This window comes from Halichondria panicea, chromosome 2, assembly GCF_963675165.1.
Source record: "Halichondria panicea chromosome 2, odHalPani1.1, whole genome shotgun sequence".
In the NCBI taxonomy this organism is placed as follows: Eukaryota; Metazoa; Porifera; class Demospongiae; order Suberitida; family Halichondriidae; genus Halichondria; species Halichondria panicea.
The window spans coordinates 5964792-5989093 of record NC_087378.1 but is presented as its reverse complement, the minus strand read 5'-3'; the positions used below and the strand labels follow the sequence as shown (position 1 = coordinate 5989093).

Below are 24302 nucleotides of genomic sequence, written 5' to 3'. Positions count from 1 at the left end.
TCACGATACGGGTAGACACATCATGTTAGCCTCACAGTGCAGAATACAAAAGAGAGCAGTGAGATACTAAAACAGGGTTGAAAAAGTTAATGGCGAGATGATTGATGCAATAATAAGTCCATTGATTTGTAATCTCGTGCCTAAAAATCACACATGACATAAATATACAGCATTAGTACAGTCCCACTTTTTTCTTCAGTGTGACCTGTTTCCATCCGGATAAGCTGGCAAAGGCGTCCTTGCTGAGCTTGAAAACAGCCTGTGTGAATAGAACAGGTCGTGAATACAGTGAACACTGTACATTTCCCCTAAACACGTTGTGGTTGGTTAATAGAGTGTGAGTAATAAAATGTAGTAAAACATGGCCAATCCTAAAGCCAATATGCCGTATATGCTTGATCAGAGGTCGCGTGGCAGAGGAGGTTACAATTCAAGAGAGGCCACTGTTCAAGAGAGGCGTTTATTAGCCCCAGGTAATTCAACAACCTTTACCGTATAGCAGGTAATTTTCGTTGCCCAAATTTTCAACTATCTAATTTAATATTTTGGATTCTAACAGCTCAAAATGGTGACGTAGAGAGCCTACATGTTAACAATTTTGCAGCTTTAATTTTCAAATGATTTCCTACAATACAAAACTTTCCACCATACGAAAATAACCCGCTATACGGTATTTTAGTAGCCCTAATGTATAAGCACCAAGATCCGTATCAAGAAACTGCCAAGTCATTTTTTATGTTCCTAAGTAAAAAAAACAAACACGTACTGCTCTAACGTAATAGTATAGCCACATTTAGGCCTCATGTCCCCAAGCCACAAACAAGACTTACAGTAAAGTCTTCATCGCTGAGATAGGTTTCTAGTCTAGCTGGGTCCACTCCCTCAGGCACTGGCTTTCTCTTCAGCTCGTCCAGTTTGAACCGGTTACGTGTGTACTTGAGCAGCTCACAGTCTGCCTCCACTCTAGTTGGAGTCGCCCGGGATAACCCCTGCAATTATACAGCAAGTGCTTTTCAGTGACATTAGCAATCATGCTGAGTGTGCCATATGCATGGAAACAATGCTTGACACGTAATCGAAGAATGGTTGCATGTACATAATAGTTTAATACGAGGCAAACATAGCTATAGCCAATGGAGGGATGGTGGTGTCAGTACAGCCAGTGGGGCAAGCACTGGGTACAGACGGTAATAAATTGCACTGACTAGTGACTTACCTTCCACATCACCGTAATAATTATTACTAGAATTACTATAATGTGTCTACTACTACAGTATAAGATACAAATTAAAGAAACGTATATATCTGAAAGTAATTACCTTGCTGTTGAGCTCTTTAACAGAAAGATTTACAGACCAGAACGGGAAAAGATTGGTGAATTTTTCGTGCTCGAGACCAGCAGTGACCATGTAGGCTCTTGGAGTCCGAGTACGCTTGCAAGCTGGTGTGTGTGTATGTGTAAGCCGAAAGGTGCGTGTGTGTGTGTGTGGGATAGGCGGGTGGGTGATACTGCAATCAGCACCACAGAGATTATGTTACATAATCTCTGAGGTAGCACACACTACTAGTTAATTAAGGAAACAGCCACGCCACTCTCAATACACAGCTACGTACAGACATTTCTTAGCGTGACTATGCACCTTATTGTTCAAGTTTTTACAGGGTACACGACACAAGTAAACAAAACACAGACACACAACAAACAGAACAACACATGCAACACCAGCCTCGTTAAAATCATCTATTGTGTCAATATGCTCACAATGAACCACAGGTTGTTTTGGTAGACACTACATGTAAAAATGCAATATACACGTACAGCACATACTTCTCAGCATTGAATGAATAATTGTGGCCAAAATAGCAAACTCTACAATACGTACGTGCACATCAACGTTATACATGTGTATGTAACCCCACACCTTTAACATAGAGTTCTGCTGTCTCCAGCGCCAGTTTCTTGTCTCTCAGCCATTTAGAGTGGGCGGAGCCTGTAGTAGCATTGGTCTCCCTCAATAGTTTATTCTTGATCTGGGGCCACCAACCCAGCCACACGTACACCTCTGTCCACGCATCTACCAGGAACATGGCTGTACAAGGCAGTAACTCATTAGACACACGCATTGAAAAAAAAAACCTTCAAATTTGAAACAGACTTCTAATTGAGACCACATGTACACGTTGACTCTGTACATCAATCAATCAACCAGGACTAGTGAAAATGCTTACGGTTTGTACAATAACTTACCAGGCTGCACAGTTGAGTAGAGGTCTGTCTGTACGAAGGGGAAGGCCACAGTGCCACCATCACGTGCAGGATAGAGTAGCTCTGTTGCCACAAATTCTCCCGTGATGCTCGTCAACTCAAATAGCCGTGGGATGTAGTCACGTGACCGTGACTCTGTGTATGTGTATGGGGATATATCAGTCTAACATTTAGACATTGTTGTCTATCTACCACAATCAAATATACAGTGTATGATGCAAGCCAATATACATTGTAGCTGCCATGGTAACCTAGCGATGCAGGCCAAATATTAGCTCACACCAGAACATAACACCAGACAATAACTGACATATTTAACAGTTTCACAATTAATCGGCTAGTGCAATAATTAAGCAGCGCCTCATGTAAACATACCATTTGCCAGAGAGACGTAATGTGACTTGTCACCAACGAGAGAAGAGAACTCATTCGACTCTTGTCCTTCGCTAACAGTCACCATCTCAACCTCATCTAGTCTGTGACAGAAGGAACAACATGCTTGAACTATACTTTGATACCATGGCAACAATATTTGAACTATTAATTGTAGTTGTAGTTTACGTACAAGCTCCAAAATTGGTAACCGTAAACAAATCTCAAACTATTAATTAGTTGTGTCATTGCCAGCAATACAATAGAAACTCACCTTCTCTTGAGCAGTTTCGCAGCATTATGGGCACACCTCTTCAGCACCAGGGTGGCCTTACAGCCATGCCACACATACACCCTCCTCCCTGGCCGATGATAAAACACATAGCAACCCCTAGAGCGCAAACATGTGCTCATGGGGCAAGTGTCGTCGTCGGGGGTTATTTCCACAAGCTGGGTCTCAGATCGTGACTGCCCCCTAACACAGAACATACGGCACTGTTTTGGGGAGTTCTCCAGGGAATCGGTATGGGACCTGCAGGAATGGGATGGGCACATTACCTTTACACAGGCTCTGGTATAGTGCATGGTACATTGTTGCACATATCACGCATAATATTCTTAGAGGACAGAATATAATTATACGTCAACATGTTTATTAACAAACTTCAGCACACATACTCACTCCTACATTACGCATGACATTGGACTACATTCATGTCAGCGCACTCATAAACACAACACATACATGTAAATTATAGGATCTGTAAGTTCTCTTATAATTGTAGTGGCAATACCACCATGAAGTGTAAGGACTCAACCCCCCCTGAGCACTCACCTCCCCCGCAGCAGTATTATGCTCCCTGAGAAGAGGTTGAGGAAGGCGGGCTGTTCTTTGCCCTCAAGCACTCTCACCTGGGGCCCTCTCTCCTTGTCCAGCTCTACGGTCATCAAGGCAGATGCTCCCTTCTCGTTCAGTGACGACTGATCACCTATGAAAGATAATGATAACTGAGTGAAAGACATTCATTAGTTTGTCCTCACATTATTGAGAAAATGACTAAGGTAAAAAATGGTGTATCGTTAATAGAAATAATTATGGGTGAACATGGGAACTCAACAAACTTCAAGTGGGAGACTTTAAATATAGTGTTAAAGACCGTACAGAAGCTTCTTAAAAGATGGTCACAATACAGCCTTTACATAATCGACAGCTTGAGACTATTTGAAATACATGTAGAAATGCTTCTGATCAGTTACTGAAAATTGGTAACCGTAAATATTACACACAAATCTCAAACTAGTTGCAAGCAATACAATAGAAGCTATATAGATAGTTTTCATTCACCTAAAATTCACATAGCTACAATGATTTAGGCCACTCACCTTGCCAGAAGAAGTACGCACACCTGTCGCGTCCCCCTGTTTCAAGAATACGTCTCGACTCTTCATCATTCTCCTCCACATCACTGGCCTCTGATAGTTCACTACTACTAAATTTCCTCTCCTCTTTCTTCTTTGGTGTCTCTGGAGAGGATGACCGGCTTTGCTTGGCAGCCAGGTCTTTCTGGTATTGTCGATCCCGAGCAAATGCCCCCTGACCTGGAACCAGACCATCCAACTCTCGAACCACCTGTAACAACCCAGTGACTCATGTGTAGACAATAATTATCAATATTACTGTAATTATGTCTTTTAAAAAGAAGGTAAGATTGTACGTGAATAACGAAAACCTTACTTGAAGAAATGCGTAGACTAAGTGCTGATTTTTCTACAAACCTACCACCTGTGCATACATGCTCACGCTGAATAAACAAAATGAAATCATACCATTCATTATAGAGTAGTATACAAAAAATAATAATCAGTTAAGTGATGGGCACTAAATACGAACCGCTACATATGATTTCTACAAATCTGCTCATGCTATAAATAACACAAAAATGGGCACTAAATAGTTTCCTTGAACTTTAGTAACTGTTACTCGAAACGCTTGTAGTCATCAGCATTTACTATTCTGTCTGGAAATTCAAATTCCTCAACCTCTTCGTTCTTCTTCTTAACACAACACTTTTTGCAACCCTCAAAATACCTTTTGTATACTTTATAACCGATAAACAATAAGAACCCGGCCTGAGGTACAGCTGCAATGCTTAGACACACATACACTAGCCACACTTCAAGGACCTCCACATAAAGACTAGCTGTAGCAGTCACCAATGCTAAGAGGAAGAGAAGAAGCGCCTCCATTACACTATGAGAAGTCTTCTTGTAGGGACAGACAATGGCAACAAACATTGCTACAGAAAACAAGAGGAGAGCGATTAGCATGTAAGACAAGAAAATGTCTGATCTCACCAAAAACAAAGAGCAAATAAGCAGGACAACTTGAAGAACAGGATACAAGGCTGAAAGATACTGCAGGTTGTATTTCGAAGAACCTGTACCATCCTTGTAACTACAAACAAAAACTTCAAAATAAGCCTTTATGTAAATGAAGATTCGTGTGCTACAACAACGCTGCAAGCACAGCTGCATGTGTTTAAGCGGATAGCAAGCACATAGCACAATGATTGTGATGATGCCTACAGAGAAAACAAGAGACGACAGAAAGAGTACTGGGTCAGGGTACGATATAGCTGGCTCCACCCATAACACTGTTTTGGTACACATACATCCCTTTTAATGGACCACTGAAAACTAGTAGTGACAATAAGAAGGACTTTAGAAAATGAAAACAAGCAAAAGTTTGAGAAAACATTCACAATTGACGTTTTGTGGTCTCGGACTTGTCTTGTCGATAAAAAACATCTACGAAATGGCTGCCACAGGTACGTTATTGGCTTGAAGTTTCGATCGTGAAGCTTGTGCAAAATAAACGTCAACAAAACAAGAAACAGGGGGTACAAAGCAGAAGAATACCAGACATAGAAAATATGCACGCTAGTGAAAGAAGTACTGACGCAGAATGGAGGTAAAACTGATAAGAAAAAATCGAGACTCCAGATTCCATTCAGGCACTTTACGATATCAAACCACACCCTCCCTAACACGCTTAGTCTGTTCCTAGTCACAACCACTGACTTAATATTAGCCATTGTCCAAAAAGAAATTTGGCTTACAAAAACAAAACACTTGAATGGAGCTGTAGCAAAGGATACTTGCCACACCAAGTTCACTAAGTAGAAGATCGTGACAGGTACAAATTCAAGAAACAAAAACAGCAACCACCATGGCCAAGTATTGTCAGAACACTCAGCACACGCGAATTTAAGTGAAAGTGGAGCCACACCAAATCCCTCTTTGCATCGATGGCACAAATCGCCTTCTCTGTTCAAAGGCTCACAAAATACACTGTTTAGCTCAGACACACTCTCTGGCAACTCGACCTCAAACCCGGTCACATTCTGGTGAATATACGGACAAGCACCAACAGACACACTATCATTGTCGAAACTCATGCAGTACAAGATATCAAGATATACAGTTCCCTCAGAGCACGAGAAGGACTCGGGAAGGGTCTCCTTGCACACACACTTAGAGTTGCAGCCATCCTCATTGTCTACCATCCAAGGAGGACAGTTCTGGTTAGTGCAATAGTCAGTAGTGTTGCTATCTAAGCTTGATACACAACCAACTGTACTTATGATCATCAAGACAAAAGGAATAGCTAGTGCCATTTCTAGTTTACTAACTATGAGGATGAGTGTATTTTATAGCCAGTCAAATAACAATAACGTTGTAGGTTGTATTTGTACACTTTCACTGTTAGTTCGCATTGATAGTAGGGCTTATAAAATACACCCTCAGTCATCATTATATTGCACGTGCATTCCAGTAAACCGTAATGGTAACTAATGGCTCAGAGTACATGAAGCCATACATAGTCATGTCAAACCACACCAGTGTTTCTGTGACGTGGAGAGACAACAACGAATGTATATGGTGTATATATAATAGTTAGACACTGTTTAGGAAGTTTCTACATGATTTAGAAGCCCAAAGGGCTGATTCTACTAGCCCTGAGAACTTCTAAATCATGTAGAAACTTCCTAAACAGTGTCTAAGCATTTTAGATCATAGCAACCATGAGTATTTAGCCAATCAGATTTGAATGTTCTTATCTAATCTTTGCTACATGATTTTCTAAGTGAAGTACATGATTTTCTAAGTAAGTGCAATGTACATGATTTTCTAATAAGTACATGATTTTCTAAGTTGGATAGAACACTTCCTTTAGCCAATCAAATTGCAGTATTTATGGCAAACATGATCTAAATAATAGTAGTTGCTTACTCCCCTTCATACGGCATGATCTACATAAAGTTTTCTTTCCGGTTACAGCACCTTTATGGTTGTGTTGTGTGTCATAGGTTAAAGTAGGTGGTAACTAATGGTAACTGGGGATACTGTAACTATGCAAGAATATCTGTAAATAAGGGCGGCTAGTAATTGGGACACTCACGGTGATAATGAAGGCCCATCTGATGATATAGGACTCTGCAGTATAAAACAGTCCGTGGTCAGCCTCGGGGACCTCCACATTCTCAAACTCTCGTATCACCCACTTAGTGATGGTGAGCGATCGAACTCTATTGCACGCAAACGTTGACCTGTGTACGAGTGTGCATGAGTGTGGTGGACACAATACGTACATATTTGATACACAAGCAGGGTTGGATCCATCATTAAATGCATGATTGTATGGAATTGCCCGTCATAGGTTGATGGCAATTTATTGAATCTGTATATTATTATACATGTAGTGGCTCCTCCTGCATGGCTGTGGACCGATTATTAACAGTGGCTAAAATCAAGAGGTGGTGTGCTACACAAGTTGCAACACATGCTCAATGAAGACTTTCAGTGACATAGCCAGCCAGGAGGCTAAGGGTGCCTGGATCTAGTACATGGAAGCATAATACATCATCAAGTACATGTATGATACTGTGTGTACAGTGTAGCTACACTCAGGGGGTCATCAGTAGGGGGTGAACCTCCCCCTCCCCCAATTATTGTAAGATTATGATATCTATAATCAAGAGGCGTGGCTTTTGAAAAGTTTTAGCTATTTGAGCGGACCCACCGCACCTGCATAGCACCCCTTCAGACAAATCCTGGCTATGCCCCTGGGTATTTGAGGTCTATTACATGCAACTGTACATTACAGCGGGATTATGGGTGACCAACATTTTCTATAGCCGGCCGTTGCGATGGATGTACGTAAGTGGCACTACATGTAGGTCAAAAAGTTATAAGTTTCCACCATACCTTGACACCTTGTAGTTGCCCTGTCCCCTGTGCACATTCTCTCCCTCTAGCCTCAGGCCCTCAAAGGGCGGGCTAGGTTTGAGCATCTTCTCAACGTCAGCTGGTTGAAGAATGGCGTTAATCATCGGAGTCATAAGTTGTTGAGATGAATGACCCTTCATCTTGATAATCCGACCCGGCTCAGGCCAGTCTCCAAACTTCTCTCGAAACAGAATGTTCTCAGCACCCTCAGACATTCTGAAAGTGTGTGTGTGTGTGTGTTGGGTGAGGAGAATACACTAATACGTCATGGAAGCAAAGATAGCAGGATACATGCGTAGTTATGATGATGATTGATACACATTGCATTGCCTAAACCATGCTTGCGACACACACTCATTGAATGATAGCCATAAAGAACCACTCTCAACTAAAATGTACATTAAATTGACAATGAACCCTCACCTAGCGAACATAGCCCATCCAGGTCTCTTAGCAAGCTCACTCTTCACCTTAGAGCTCCTCCTCCCACTAGCATTCAGCACGCTGTTCCTGGAAGATCTGACGGAGCTTCTCGGGCGATACCGTCCCGAAGCTCTCGCTGGACTGCTCCGAATGTTGAAGACAGGTGGTCGACAGCCAGCGTCGAACACCTTACGACCCATCTCAATGGCTTTCTTTCTCTGAGGCCCTGGGGAGCGTTTCCCAACCCACACATACACCTCACCGTAAAAGTCAAAGAGGAGAATCTGCAGTGTGTGTTTGGGGAGACTTTTAGACAACGTCAAGCTAGCTTCTATAATGGATTTTTTTAATCCAATTGGCTTGCCCTGTACTATAAAACCAAAATACATTGTGTATGTACATGTAACATAACAAAGCAAAGAGAATGAAAGCACCGCGGGTGCTGATGCCTCGGTGGAGGTGCCAAAGCTACATAACATAAAACTACTAATAGCTAGCTTTTATACACACATTGATTATAATTATCATGATGAACATTTTTAATTTTGCTGCATGCAATCACAGGGAAACTCAAATAGTGGGTAATGATCGACCATGATTGTTGTTAAAAACGATCGACCATGATTGTTGTTAAAAACGATCAATGCCAAAAGTTCAAGTCTAAAATTAATGGCTGCAAGTCAGCAGAGCCTTGCAGCTCTCTTCTCACTCTTGCAGCTACCAATAGCTAGCGTTCTAGTGCAGAGCTAACTACTAAGTAGAGTAGCAACACTCGGTGAACAATTTTTGCTACGGACTCTTCTGAAAAGGCTGCAATGGCATTCCAAGTAAGCAAAACTAGGCATAACTCGAGAACGAAGCTTTATTTTGCAAATCCACAAATAGCATGCCAAGAAAACATGACTAGAAGCCTATAGAAAGTCTTACTTGCACTTCATTGATCCTTGAGCAGCTTAAATAGTCTACACGCACGCACGCACGCACGCACGCACGCACGCACGCACACACACACACACACACACACTACCGTATACCTCGCTTGCGCATGCGCACCGAGGCATAATTATCACCTTCTTAGTGTTGAGTAGAGAGACCTTGACCGTCTGAGCTGAGTTTTCATGAATGGGTGTATACTGGAGCTTGTCGCCTTCCCCTTCCAGCTGGTACACCACGGTAACCATGTTCATGGCCTTCTCGTAAATGTCATCACCAGGGACACTCTCTGACGCTGCTCGAGGGTAAAGAGAGTGAATAAATTTAGACAGTTGGTAATCAATTTGTGGAAAGACTTTGCCAATGGACGTTTCAAATGGGCCTCATGTATGAGGAGCGAGGAAATATGACTGTATATATACCCAATACCCAGAAATTAAATTTTATATGTTGGAACCCATAATGAGAACTTCCTGAAACAAGCCACCTCTCGTATTCAGGACATAAAACACACCAGGACACGTACATGTACATGTCCACAATGAGCAGGATAAAGTCCACAATGACACAATAAAGTGTTCTGTGTTCTCGCATTTATGTAGTAGCTTGCTCACATTTGACTCCTTTCTTTCCGCCAATCATATCAAAGAAATCGGTGTTCTTCTTGGTGCTCTCATTGACTGCTCTCTCCTCCTCCTTGAGGACAGCTGGAGAGGTGGCATGGCAACCGAGCTCCTTCTTGTGTAGGATTCTCATTACCACATCAGAGCCCTGGAGTGCAAGGTGACATATATACATAGTACGTCAAACATTATCATGTTGAGATTGTCATTGCTGTGAGATTGTCACTGCTAATCGAGAATAATTAAAAGGGGACCTGTAAGTTATAATTATACATACTAGAAGAAAGTCATTCACAGCTTAGAGACTGATAGCGTAAGGTTGCGCACTAATTAAGGACTGACTTACCCGAGCTTTCTCAATGACATTTGCAGATTTTCCTATCCAATGGACGAGTTTCTTGTCAGAGAGAGCTATAAACACGTCACCAGAGTTGAGGGAGGAGGCACTAGGGTCCACCAGTCGTGTCTGGATAGCTCGGCGCCCTGTGTGTGGGTGTAGGTATGAATGTGTGGAGGGGGGAGGGTGTGGATGGGGGGTGACTTGCAAGCGCTTTTCATTTCAAAGGTGGGTGATTGTAGGAGATTTGAGTGTACATTGGAGTGGTCTCGTGACGCAAGCTAAAGTTATAGATGTCTACAACATAATGTAAATGCACATCACATGACATACTTATATAGAATGAATTTACATGCATAACTCTTAGCAATTGGACTACTACCTCACCAGAAGAGGTACGATATCCGGGAGTCAAAGGAAGTGTTTTAGACTCACATTCCTTAGGTCAAAGTTCAACTGCGTGTTACCCGCCAAACACAAGCACTGGGCTATTTTTAGCTGCCAAGAGTCTGATTTGTGCACTAAGTTACAGCTACTAGCTTAATCAACCATCGTTTCAGCTTCAGAATCATCAGGGGGGATGCCTGGAGTTGCTATGAGTATCATTTCGTTTGATGTGCTAGTGAACTTTGACCCGGATATAATAAGGAATGTGGGTCTTTAAGACTCACGCATGTTGTACCTCCTCTGCTACCTCACCTTTAATCTGCAACAGCATGACAGGATGTGTGGTATTATACTCCAGCCCAAAAGATGGATTGAGAATGGCCAATTTACTATCCACAGAGCTTCCAGAATTGTCCGATAACATTTGATCAGAGATACCAGTCTTGCGCAACTTGACAGTGGAGAGGTCCAGTTTGGCAGCCAAGCCAGCCATGGCTGAGGGAGCCAGGTTTTTCTTACCTAAAGGGGGGGAGAAGACATAGAAGTAACCTAACTAAATGTTGAGACGAAGGCACAAAGAGACTCTATACTGCAATCTCAAACAATTAATTATGTACAACTGCACTACAGCACAAAACTCACAATACATGAAGGTAGTTGGGTAGGAACACATTCTGTTGGCTGGACTTTGTACAAATCAACTTAATGTCTCTATGCTACACACTGGCAGTTAAAGCAGGCAACAAATAGCTTAGCAAACTTACATGCCCCCCCCCACCCCACCTGGGAAGTCTCAACTTTTTCTACAACTTTATACAAATTACAATTAAGCATCTGGAACATGGATGCATACAGTGGCTCTGTGTACATATCAGTGGGACAACCATAGACATAATTCTATTCATTACGTAATGTGGCAGCAGATCAACTACATGTAGGTCATTATAAAAAGTGGGTGGTGTGTACAAAGCATTCCAGACACAATAATTTACAGGTCAAACAACACTGGTAGACTATAATTTTGAAACAATCCAGCGAATTAAGGGGATCAGTACTCAAAAGCAGTTAAAGATTGTTTGCCCATGCACTTAGCTTCCTCACCCATGTATGTTGAGTAAGTGTTGATGTCCAGTCCGTCATTGGTGGGTGAGGATCCAGAAGTGGCCTCTAGCTCACTGGAGACATCAGGCCGCTGCTGGAGTATCTTAAGGTGAGTGGTAGATGCCTTTTGCCTCTTCTTGGGACGAATGTTACGACGGTGATCTGATGAGGAGAGCCTGTGGTGTGTGTGTGTGTGTGTGTGTGTGTATGAGGGAAATCAGATTAATTCACCATGGACAACAAGATGTACACAAATTAAGCTCAGCAAACTACATTCCAACCAGACACAATTACTACTCACATAGATCCTTGTGCTTGAGAACTGATATGATCGAACGCAGCAAACCCTTCCCCTCCACTCCCTGTCCTCCTCAAGGTTCCCTTACGTGACTGTGAGCCCACAGCACTAGCAGAGACGGACTGTCTCGTCAGCGTCGAGGAGGGAGCACTCACTTTACGACTTCCAGAAGGAGTACGTCTCATTGTGTTTGTGGACTGGGATACTATCCCAGCGTTTGAAGATGATCGGGGGCGGATTGTATTGAATTTCCCGGACTTTCTCATAGAAGAATACACCCCAGAATTACTAGACCTTGACAGTGTGGCACTGGTTCCTGGTTTCACTTTTCGTTGTAAAATGTCTCCACTACTAACCCTTCTCATAGAACGTCCTCTTGAAGGAGCGGAGAGAGTTGACACTTTACGTGTGCTGGCAGAATCTTGAGAGAGGCCGGACCCAACAGAGCTCTTTTTGGTGACAGCGACAGAGGATCCAGGCCTTGACGTTGTGGAAACCCGAGACTTCATGCTTCTATCTCCAATTCGACTAAGCGTGGAGTCTTTAGACTTAGTCCCACTGGATTTGACGCCATGCAATGGTGGGGTGGTGAGTGAAATCTTCTTTGTTCTAGTACTTGCTCTCATGGAAGATCGACTGGAGATGCCACTGCTGCTGGTAGTACCAGTAGAAGTGAATCTGCCAAGAGTATTTGTAGATTTTGACTGTGGTTTCAAAAGAGGCATAGTTTTGTTACTGCCAGCAGAAGAGGCAGTTGTTGTTTTAGATGGTTCAGACTTGCGTGCACTGGAACGAAGTGGTGGAGTAGTAGCAGCAGATAAAGTACCAGCTACAATTACTTGCCGAGGACGATTGGTACCCGTCTTGCTTATTTTCCTATCTGCGGTAGAAGATTCTGATGCCTGCTTACTTAGAGGGGGTCTAGGAGGAAGGGATGCTGTGAACGCACCCCCAATTATGTGTGGCTCACTCTTTGTTTTTGACATCAATTTTGAGCTTTTTGGAGATGGTATATTTGTTATCGTCCTAGAGATATTTGGACTTTTGTCTTTTAGTACTTTCTTTTTTTGCTTTTCTTTCTCTTTGGCAGCTTCTTGCTCAGCAGCTTGCTCAAGGAAAGTGTCGATATCAATACTCGACTCTCGTGAATGCAATGGCGTAGCTTCAAATACTTTCACCTCCATTGAAGCAAGGGAAGGGGGCTGAGGGTCTACAGATGAGGTAGATTCCGAGAGAGCCATCACATCCAACGTCTGCCCAACAGCTGATAGTAGGGAGTCTACATCACGACTAATGTCAGCTGCTGATTTCGTCACAAGTTCATTCATTTGTTCTGTTGACTTGGACGGAGTTGCAGTAGTTTCTGTTATAAGCTCCTCTAAAATTGGTGCAACTGTGAGACCCATTTTTCGTTTCTTAGTTCCACCTGGTGTGGTAGGTGTGGTAACATCAGGTGATATTTGAGATGGATCACCTGCTGTAATAACAAGAGGAAGGGGTTTTCTGGCTACAATAACAGTAGCTCTTCGGGCCGAGTCTGGTTTTGAGGAATTTGCTGGTTTGAGTCCAAAAGATTCTGATTTTCTGTGTTCCTTGAGCCTCTTTGCTCGCTCTACAGTTGTATCGGTGCCTTTAATCTTGATTGGTGTTCGTCCACGTGTGAATCGAGAGAAACTGTCAGAGTTGTTACCACCTTCTTTGAGAGGCTCCATGGAAGTTTTGGAAAGCTTAGGAGCAGATGGCTTGTTCAGTGGAGAAGACTGTTTTCTTTTCAACAATGGACTCTCTATTGAAGGGGAGGAGTTCTTTTTGGTAGACGTGGTGGGTGGTTGTACTTTTCTTGCTAGTGATGGGCTAGATTTTGGTGAGGATTTTGAGGCCGAAGATGTTGTTCCAACTTTTCCAAGTCTTTGAGATGAACGGGGAGATGAGGTAGGTGAGCCTGTCTTCCCCGGAGTAGATGACTTGATGTTCGAGCCAGAAGTTGTTACGCTTGTACCTCTCAGAGAGGATCGAGGGGAGGCACTGGGTGAGCCTGTTTTTCCAGGGACAACTCTACTGATAAACTTTCGAGAAGACTGTGGAGAGCCTGAGGTTGTAGGTTGCTGTGAAGATCTAGGGGAGATAGATTGAGGAACAGAAGAACTGGAAACTCGTTGAGAAGATTGCAAAGAAACGGGTGATTTTGTACCGACTTGTGATGTGGTTGCTCGCTGTGATAGTAGTGGACTCTTTGTAATTGAAGTAGCAGCTGTCTTACTTGTCGTCATTCTCAGCGATGATCGGGGTGAGCTGGTAGGAGTGGGTTTCTTGGTCAGCTGAGATGCTCCAACTTTTCCAACGTTCAGTGATGAGCGAGGGGAGCTTGAAGGAGAAGATTTCCCGATCACTGTTACAGTAATGCTTGTTGCTTTCTTAGCCGACTGTGCTACAGTTGTTCGTTGTGAGGATCGTGGAGAAATTTGGGGGGAGCCTACCTTTTTAACAACCCCAGATACAAGTGACTTGCTGGCAATTCTTTGAGAGGACTTTGGTGAAGAGTTCTTTTGAGGAGTGGATGCTTTTCTAACTCCTTTACCAGATACCACCGCACCTTGCTTCAAACTTATAGTACTTTTTGATCCTTTAGTCGATCCTTTACTTTCTTGTGCAAGACTCGATGATGTAATAGGAGGCGTATCAACAGTCTTCTTTCTCGGAGCATACCCAAAATCTTGTGATAACCCTGTTGGGGAATTGAGTATCTGAATGGAAGTCATAGCAAGCCCAGCCGAACCAGATTCCTGTTCTGACTCAGATGCTGTGTGATACTCATCACTAGACACACTGTTTGTGCCTCTTGGTATAATCTCTACATCCACAGCTCTTTCCTCAAATATTGGTTTATTGATACTTCCTGGGATGAATTCAGTGTCTTCATGCATACTATGACGATCAAAGTTGGATAACGAGGTAACATGGGTCTCACTAACAGAGGAAGGTAGCTTTGCCATAGTTTCATCGAGGGGTCGGTATTCTAACAATAGCACAGAACTGTTAGTATTGGTAGGTTTCACATCCTCAGAGAATTTCCAAGAACTTTTCGATGAAGAACTAGGGCTTTCTTTTCCCACAAGATCTCGTAAACTTTGGCTAATTCGCTTTCGCAGGGAAGGTTTCTTACCAGAAAAGTTGTCATCACTACCAGATGAGATAAAGCTCTCCGGAGATACAGAGCTATTTCTGCTATGTGTGGGGCTGGCTAAGTTGGGCATGCTGGATTTGAAGTCCGGAGACTTTGGTTTCTCTGCTTGTCGAAAACTATACGAATTTTTCTTTGGTCTAGTCTTCTTTGGAGTGGCCAATGAAGGTAAATTGCTTGTGACAGATGGGCTGGAATCTCGAGAGTTTTTTTTAGATGTGGGCTCAGAACTGACATTTGCAGATGGTGTCTTAGGTGATGAACTTTTACTCTCTTTCCCTTTCTTAGGAAACTTTGCCTTGATTTTCGGTGTGTCCTCATCATCTCCAACAGCGTCTTCTGATTCAGGCTCTTCTTCAATTATTTTGCTTTTGGAATTTCTGTTTAGCAAACGAAATCTACTAGGCGATTTTCTGTTTTCTTTAGACTTCTCCTTAGATTTATTAGCTTTAACACTCGAGTCTCCAACTGTAATTACTTCAGATTCGGGAACAGCCGGCAAAAATCCGATATCAACATTATTAAACTCTGCTTGGCTCTGACTAGGATCGAAAAACCCACTACTAGGTATCATGGTGATGTCAGCTGTGTTTGATATTTCAATAGGACGATAAACAACTTGAGCTTTGCTCACTGATCTCTCACTTGATCCATACTGTGAGTCATTCGAAGAGTCGACAAACTTCAAATCCTCAGCAAATGTTCTTAGTGTACCCTTTATATCTCCAAAATTCTCAAAACTGAAAGATGTTGAATTGGACACATGTGGCTTTGACATTTTTGAACCATCCTGCTCTTCTGTGAACATTTCAGAAAATGCTGAGTCGGCGCTTGTTAGGGTTCCAAATTCCCCATTGGTAGGGGTCAGATCCAAGCTCTCGCCACTAGCACCAAGATTTGGAGTAGTATTTGTTTCATTATGGTTGAACTCAGTTTGATTGTTGACATACTCAGTAGAAAACTTTCCTTTTTGCTGAGTGCTAGATGCTTCTTTCTCAAAACCTGAGAGATATTCGCTGGTCATCATCATACTAGGTGAACCTGGTCGACCACCAGTATCCTTGGAAACTTGATCTAAAGACGAGTGGTGTGGTTTAGACTGAGGGAAATTACTAGTACTGAGTTGCGTGAGTGGTGGCACTACTGGTTGAAGCCGTGGTTCATTCGAGGTGAGTTTTTGGCTTGTGACTAAACCAGCTGTCAGGTGTGTGCCCTCAGGTGATGAACTTTGGTGTCTGTTATTCAGTTTTGTTAACGATTCATGTCCATTTTGTACAGGAGAGAATATGGGTGAAGGTGTACTGTGGGTGGAGCTTGGGGTGGACGAACTTTTAGTTTCCTTTGTGTGTGCATATCATGTAAGAGAATTTCTTTAAATGTGAATACTGAAGAATGCTGTACGTCATAGTGACATAATTAAATCATAACAACTGATATTCATAGTTACTAGAGTCAGCATCAATAATGCTGATACTGCCAATTAACGTGGCCCAATCAGCAACTACGTACACAATTAACAAGCACATAAAAACCGCTTGACACACACAGAACAAACAGTGTATACAGAAAACAAAATCAGATTTTCAAATACAAACCACCTCAATAGACGACTACCCAGTGGAGTGATCAAAACATGGACCCAGGCAGAAAAAATCAATCAGAAGGTCAAGATTCTCTTGTACTTCCAAGAATTCAGACATCAAGCAATTCTTTGGAGCCATTTGCCACTAGATCTACAGGCCCTGATAAAATGCTCTCTACTGATCTGCCAGTAACTGAAACAGCAATAAAGCATGGAATACAAGAAGATGGCAAAGACAGGTCTGCTTGTTTGCTAAGCATTCCAAAAGACAGCCCTCTTTTTCAGAGACACTGGATAACTATAAATGATTTGAATTCTCCCGAGCATGGGAATGAAGACCCTCTGGTATATATGGAGAAAATGCAGAAAGCCATTGGGCAAGTAGTAAGTGTGAAGGCTAACTTGGATCATTGTATCAAAGAGAAGCTCAGAGAAGGTGAAGAGAAGTTGAGAAGGCTATCAATTAGTGAGTGTGAATTGAAGGAAGACTTAAAACTTTGCCGAGAAGAGAGAGAAGAGTATAAGCAAATGCATGCCACAGCCACTGAGACAGTTGCAGAAACAAGACAGTATTTCCAAAAACAGCTAGATGCACTCAAAGAGAAGAACCGACAGGCTACAAAGACACACGAACAGAGAGAAACTGATCTTCGATATACTGTCCAGACACAAGACAAATGCCTCAATGAACTGGAGGCAAAGCTAAGACGCCGTGATTCTGACTTGAAGAAATTCAATACCAAGATCAAAGACAAACAAGGTGAGGTTGAGCAGCTAAGAGAGACTCTGAGACAGAAAGAGAGGGAACTTAAACAAATGGAAACAGAGCTGGAGTCTAAAGCATGTGACGTACAAGTGCTTAAGAGAAGGACGAATGCTATGGCAATAAACGAGCAGCAAAAGACGGTTGGAGAGCAAATGAAGAAATGCCAAGACATTGGGGAATTGCTAGAGCGCTTCTCACAAGTTACTAAGCAAGAAGATTTGGAGAAACTAAACAATCAGATAATGGAGGACATTACAAAAATGAAAGCCTCGATGAAAAACAAGAAATCTTTTTCTTGGCGATAAACATTGTTAACAGTAACATGCACATACAGTTGTTGTTTACGCTCAATGCCTATTTTAATTAACATTTATTAGAACTTTATTAGCACCTTCACATTAACCATAATTTGATGTTTGATTCATATCAGAAGAACATTCGAGTCAACCCCACTAAATTAGCCACGCGAATCTCTCAGAGCAGTTGACTGTTCATTATTATTATACAACAGTTCTAAAATTCAATGAGCTACAGCACTTCCAACTACCTGGCGATGTCCTACAGACTATAGTATTGGATCAGGCTCTACTGGAACAAAACTGCAAAACCTTACGAAGCTATAGATTGAGATACATGTATATGAACTATACATAATTATGTAATGTCTACTAACATGTCGGCACTACAAGATTTCCTCTCGATAGATCATACACATTGGAGGTTGGGAAAAGGGGAGGGTCAACAAGTACATGTACACACATTGTACATGTTACCATGTATACTACTCTGAGGGCACTATGCTTACGATCTTTACAGGCCACAAAAATGCATTCAGTGGCATTGGTTTCATAAGTGGGCAGCAAATGAATCCCAGCTTTAATGTAAACACTGGAAACTATGGGATAAAAAGCAAGTGATTAACACCTGGCTCGAGGAATACTATGTACATGACGCCCAAAAACAAAACAGTTAATTGCTGTACATTCAAATTATTGACATGAATGCAAGGTACACTGTATGACTGAAATACATGTACGCAACAATGGCAGAGGTATACGCATGGAATACACATGTATGGTGGAATGTTTGATAATTAATGAACAGAAAATACATTGGAAGACTAACCTGTAGCTATCTGTAAGTACCGTGGGATACTGGTAGAATCAAAATTATTATACTACAGTACCTCATTGTAATAATAATGCTGGCTCTTTATAGCATAGCCGGATAGAATGTGGATAGAATGTAGACAACTCGTCTGGAAATTAATTATCCACACACACACACAACTGTCATGAAACCACGAACATGTACACTGTACATGTATATCTACTCAGTGTAAAAAATGAGAGAGTATAATTTTACATTGTCAGAACAGCGTATTATGATGGATAGTGTAATTAACCAATTATTATATTCCACACAAAATCACTATCCGGATAACGAAAATATTATTGTGCGTTACCATGTTCAGCACTCATAAAGTATTTATAAAGTTGTCCATCGTCGTTTTTTGAGATTTGTTATTTGCTCAATTTTTGTCTTTAATTCACGCTCAACATTTGGAATATCTTCTGGGAGGCACTTGCTGAATTTATCAAGGATTTGTTGGGCTTCGTCCCAGAGGGAAATTTGACTCTCATAGATTGTTAGGTTAGCCTTGAACAAAGTGGGCGAAGAAGAATTAACAAGCATGCCCTTGCAACTTCTGACCTGTTCCAATTCTTGACCTTTCAAATCGATCACGTTCTTCATTCTTTCAAGTTCTGCTTCATGTTCAGCTAAATGTTGACGCAGTCTCTCAACTTCATGTGATTTAGTTTTAACCTGCTGCGATAATTCCGTGTATTCACGCTCAATCTTACAAATTACTTCTTCTTGTTCTTGGTTCTTTTCTGTCAGTATGCTCACAGTAATTGAGAGACCTTCTTGCACCTTTCCCATTCTGGCCTTCAGTGTGTCACACTTTGCTTCAAGATCCTTTTTCACATTAATTATCTTTTGTTCGCATTTTAAGCGATTATCATTGATCTCATGGTCACTTTTCTCTTGTACACTTTTCATGTACATATTAAGAGCTAGTTTCACTTCGTTCATCCTCAATTCGACAGTAGTGTCATGAAATGATGGGTGCGAGGCTTCAACTGACATCCTTACATCTTCGGCTTCTCTACTTGTACGAGGATCTTTGTCAAAAGGCTTTCTATCGCTAGGACTGGAATCTTGAGAAGTAGACACCATATGTAGATCTTGAACTGGACCAGAAAACGTTTGAAGCTGAAGATGATTTGGGCGTATTTCTTGAAGTGTTTTGTCTTCAAAACGTTCCCCTGCAACCCTCCTAAAACCACCTTGAGAGTAATCCCCATCTGGTGCCACAATGCACGTCGTCTCTTTGCCGGTCACTAGATCTGATTTGTCTTTATCTGTTTTAAGGCAATCGTTAGTGGGATTTGATTCCTCGCGTACACACAGTCTTTGATATTGTAGTCTCATTGGTTCGGCTACATGTCCGAGATCGATAGTTTGATAGCACAGAACATTCAAAAACTTTTCAAATACTTGCTCACTGGATTTAAGCCTTCCTTCAACATCGTTAAGAACACCTACAGCTCTGTCGTGAGTGGGGCTGGAGGCATCTGAAGCTTTATCTCTGGTCCCTGGTGAAATAAGACTAGAGCTGTACAATTCTGAGACAACCACTGAAAGGTTCACATGAAAGCTTTCTCCCAGCTTAGCATAATGGTTCTTGAACACATGCTGAGCAGTTGTTATTTTTGATGCCTTGTCTGCCATCATTAATATAATTCAGAAACTCGACTATCAACAATGATGTCATCAAAATTATGTCTAAAAATAATAATGTAGTCAATTAAATTCATAGATAAAACCCAGAGTTAAGGCCGCCCTCAAGAATAATTGAACGTTATGTTAACAGGTAACAGGTGCATAGATTGTATAACGATAAATACAGCACAGAATGAATAAAACATAAATGGCTACACAGTGCAAGATAATTATTTGTGAATAATTACACATGCCATAATGGTTTATAACATTATGCTCAATGTCCCTTGTGAGCCTAGTCTAGTTATCAACTGGTCACATAGAACTGTCGTGCACTGTCATGTTTCATTTATGAGAAAACAACCCTTCAAAAAATGCTACACTAGAGCCTCGCTCGGATTCAATATCTGATGTAAACTTCACGCACCCAAGCGCTCTGAGAATGGCTGCCATGCACTGATTATGATCACAGCAGAGCAGCTAAGCTTCACATGGAAAATCTCTACGTGTTTGTAGTAGAGTGCACATGTGAAACGAAGTGCCAGACTGCATTTAGCTCTAGCCAAAGTACAAGTTCAAGCTTCTTAGTTTTTGATCACTTTATATTCTACAATTGAAACTTATTATGTTGACAGAGCTATCCACGCTGTAAACGTAGCCCTTTGACAACCAGGCAAGCAGAATAATAATCGCAAGCAAAAACAAACAGACATGCTGACAGACTGCCTACGTCCTACGCCCCTTGGGTTAATTATATGAGTACCACTTGAACATAAACACACAACAGAATGCACTGAAATAGATTCATGGCATATTGCATATGAATCTATTTGTAAACAGTGGAGACTATGGGATGGCCATGAGAGCTGCAAGCAGCTGGCCTTTTCTGGACCAAAGCTAAAGAATAAATGCAAGTAATGTAACAAACACTACATGTAAGCCGAACATGGCTCGCACAAATAATTATAAAGACAAGATCTGAATACAGTTAAGTTCTGGTAGCTCTATGCACATACGGACACCTAAATGATCGAGTAGTGCAATTGAAATATGCAAGTGAGACATTGCACAAGGCGGCAATAATTGTATCACCTCTTTGCTTTAGTATAAAAGGACACGGTATCGACTGACCAAAATTGTATCACCTCTTAGCTTTAATATAAAAGGACACGGTATCGACTGACCAATGTGAAACCATAGTTTCGAAATACAATATCTGGTTACTGTGCAACCAGAAAACAATTTTCTATCATTACAGTAGTGTACACACACTAACTCACATAATCAACTAATCAGACGATTCTAAGGCACTAAAATAATACACTAACTGTACACTCATTGTTCAATTCACTCCCACATAACAGCATTATAATACAAGTATGGGAAAACCAGCCAGGACACGTGTATACATGCAAGATCAAAAAACATTGTAATTTAATGATATCGGGTTTCTGAACAACAATTCACTAACGTACTGCACAGACACACAGCGACACAGTGTTATACATGCACGCACGCCTCAGGGCAAAGAAGAGCAGCTTCCGTAAGAATAAACTCTTTATTAGTGTACACCAACTCCTATGAGAATTGATCATCCCCACACAGTGTTTTACATGGTAGTGGCTACGTACCGAACTACTGTGACACATACATAATATAGTATTTCGGCTTATACAGTATGCTCAATAATAAATGCCCAATATCTTTTCAACAGTGTCTACAATGTAGAGATATGATCAGCATTGAGGTATGTATGTTGGAGTTACAGTAAAGCTGTTTATAGAGGTCACCATGCAGCAGGCTGTAATAAGGAGGTGGCTTACATGTACTAACACAGCTCAAAAACACATGATACAGATACTTTATTAACTTGCCTCTATATATAATTATTGCAAAGAGTATAATCACATGTATGCAATAGACTGTACAAAACTCACTTAAGGTGACGAAACAAATTTTCCCTCCTACTCTAAATAAGCCACTGATATCGGTTTTAATTAATGGACGCCTAGTAGTAGAGTGTACACAGCAGCTAATTCAGTAATAACAGATCATTACTAGTAATGGGCAATGCCATCCCAAGTGATTATACACTACATCAAACCTCCGGAGCCAAGGTAATTAAGACCGCATATAAGACATAGTGCCCAACGGCTCATAGATACGCAGGTTGTTGTGGGTGCAATTGGCAGCGTACTGAGCTTTGAATCAAAATTATGTTACGATAAATTATTATTATGGAAAGTAAAAACGAGAATGGGATTGAAGGGAGGAGTTTTGAGGGTATTCCACTGATCATAATGATCTCATTACAACATCCCTGTAATGTTGGTATACAACTATTATTATAGCCTATACAGGCACAACATGCTATCCAAAATTGAAACCGTAGCCTTAATCTCAGTACGAACATTATGAGAACCCTGTAATGTGAAACATACACAACGTATTAGTACGTACAGGAGCAACATTCCTCAGAAAGCATCAATGATAATTATAATTATGTCCTGACCTGATACACAATGGCACGTACACATACATCCCGATTGGTGTATCATGGAACTTATAAAATAAATTATACCATTATCATAATTATGGACTGACCCAATTTCAACAAAGCCCTATAGGGTGGCTTGTAGGCATGTGTAGGCAATTACCCCAATTACTTAACACAAATGTTGTCAATGGGTCCAATGGGTCCCATACAATGATCAAACTCACAGATGATTGCATGAACTTTGAAGAGTAGACTCAATTCCCACTATATAGATGCGGTCCATTAATCAAAATCTCTATACAATAGTTATGTAATCAATTCATAGCCTACAGTAATGTGTACTAAGATATAGATATCCTTAATAGTATTTCATTCCCAGCACAGCTATTTCTCAGTATACACGCTGTATATAGGTAAAGAATACACATCTGATCAAGTGTAGGGATAGTTACACTGTTACGAGTTCACCATCATCTTATAGCTGTGCGTCTCACTCTGAAACATTGCAGTGTTAAGAAGAACACACTTATATAAAGCAACACACGTTACACTGAATGTGTAGAAAGGTATGGTAACTCTAGAGAAGAATTATAACATGAGTGCGTCTCAGTAAGCTGACTAGGTGGTGAAGACAAGGGCACTCTTGTTTCAAAGCACTACTGTACTGACAATGTCAACTAAAGTAACTGATTTAGCAGCCAAAGTTTGCCACAAGAATAATTTAAATGCTCTTATAATAATACCCTGTCCCACAATAAAACCTCAGCTATTAAATTATGGTCAACAAAAGCCCAAGAATTTACAATACTAATGGCTTTTGATAGTCTAGGCAAAAAACTTATGACATTGTATGAGTTAATTTACACGTTCAGTATGAATATCACCTAACACTCAATTTATGTGATGATAGTTAAACATTGGTATAACAGAGCTTTGGTAGTATAATGATTATACGCTGCACCTACATCAGCAATAATTTCAGGTCATATCAAGAGCTACTTTTCAGTGAGCTACTTTTCAGTGAGCTAGTGCAGTGTATATACGTTATACGTAAGTGTGCAAATGTACGTACACCCCGAAAAGATACTATATGTACGTATAGCTAGGCTACACCAGCATCCATGTAACAGCTCTGTTTAATAATATCACACCATATCATGTCAATTTCTATTAGTACTGCAATATGTCTCCACAGGTAGTAAATGGTTTACAGTATCACCAGTCCAGCTTGTTTATAGACTAGACACTCACCGAACTTTCTCTGGACTCCTGTCTTCTTTTTCTGCGCAGCTTGGCTCTCTCTTCATACGTCAATCTCGAGTCATATGGATCTATAGTACTGACAGCTGTGGCCAGAGCCATATTTGACATGTCTTATTGTTGAGTACGAGTGGACTGGAGCTCACGTACTTCCCAGCTTGATCAATCGTCTGATCTTGGTACATACGCACTTCCTTGTT

General features: G+C 41.3%; 3 protein-coding genes across 4 annotated transcripts in view; 2 read left to right on the top strand and 1 right to left on the bottom strand.

The window, feature by feature from the left end:
* LOC135331342 (uncharacterized) overlaps positions 1–24302 on the top strand; it is an 80162-nt gene that overhangs the window by 3280 nt on the left and 52580 nt on the right. The gene's annotated exons all lie outside the window — the stretch shown is intronic.
* Positions 4–24302, bottom strand: LOC135331327 (supervillin-like). 2 transcript variants are annotated; one of them, XM_064526443.1, is made up of 19 exons: positions 24094–24301; positions 12033–16549; positions 11732–11907; positions 10943–11149; positions 10253–10389; positions 9898–10054; positions 9421–9578; positions 8351–8634; positions 7907–8143; positions 7101–7248; positions 4022–4268; positions 3474–3627; positions 2913–3170; positions 2642–2742; positions 2249–2401; positions 1923–2090; positions 1320–1441; positions 831–989; positions 4–259 (listed from the first exon to the last, which is right to left on the bottom strand). In XM_064526443.1, exons 1-19 carry the CDS (start codon positions 24211–24213, stop codon positions 173–175), a joined length of 7590 nt encoding a protein of 2529 aa, XP_064382513.1. In that variant the 5' UTR covers positions 24214–24301; the 3' UTR covers positions 4–172. The 2 variants fall into 2 exon arrangements, with proteins under 2 accessions (XP_064382513.1, XP_064382514.1); XM_064526444.1 differs by lacking the exons at positions 4–259; positions 831–989; positions 1320–1441; ... (4 more) ...; positions 3474–3627; positions 4022–4268 and adding an exon at positions 6740–6982 and having other exon boundaries at positions 24094–24302.
* Positions 16739–18077, top strand: LOC135331341 (interaptin-like). Its single transcript, XM_064526464.1, has one exon. The coding sequence runs from the start codon at positions 16844–16846 to the stop codon at positions 17861–17863; it is 1020 nt and encodes a 339-aa protein (XP_064382534.1). The 5' UTR covers positions 16739–16843; the 3' UTR covers positions 17864–18077.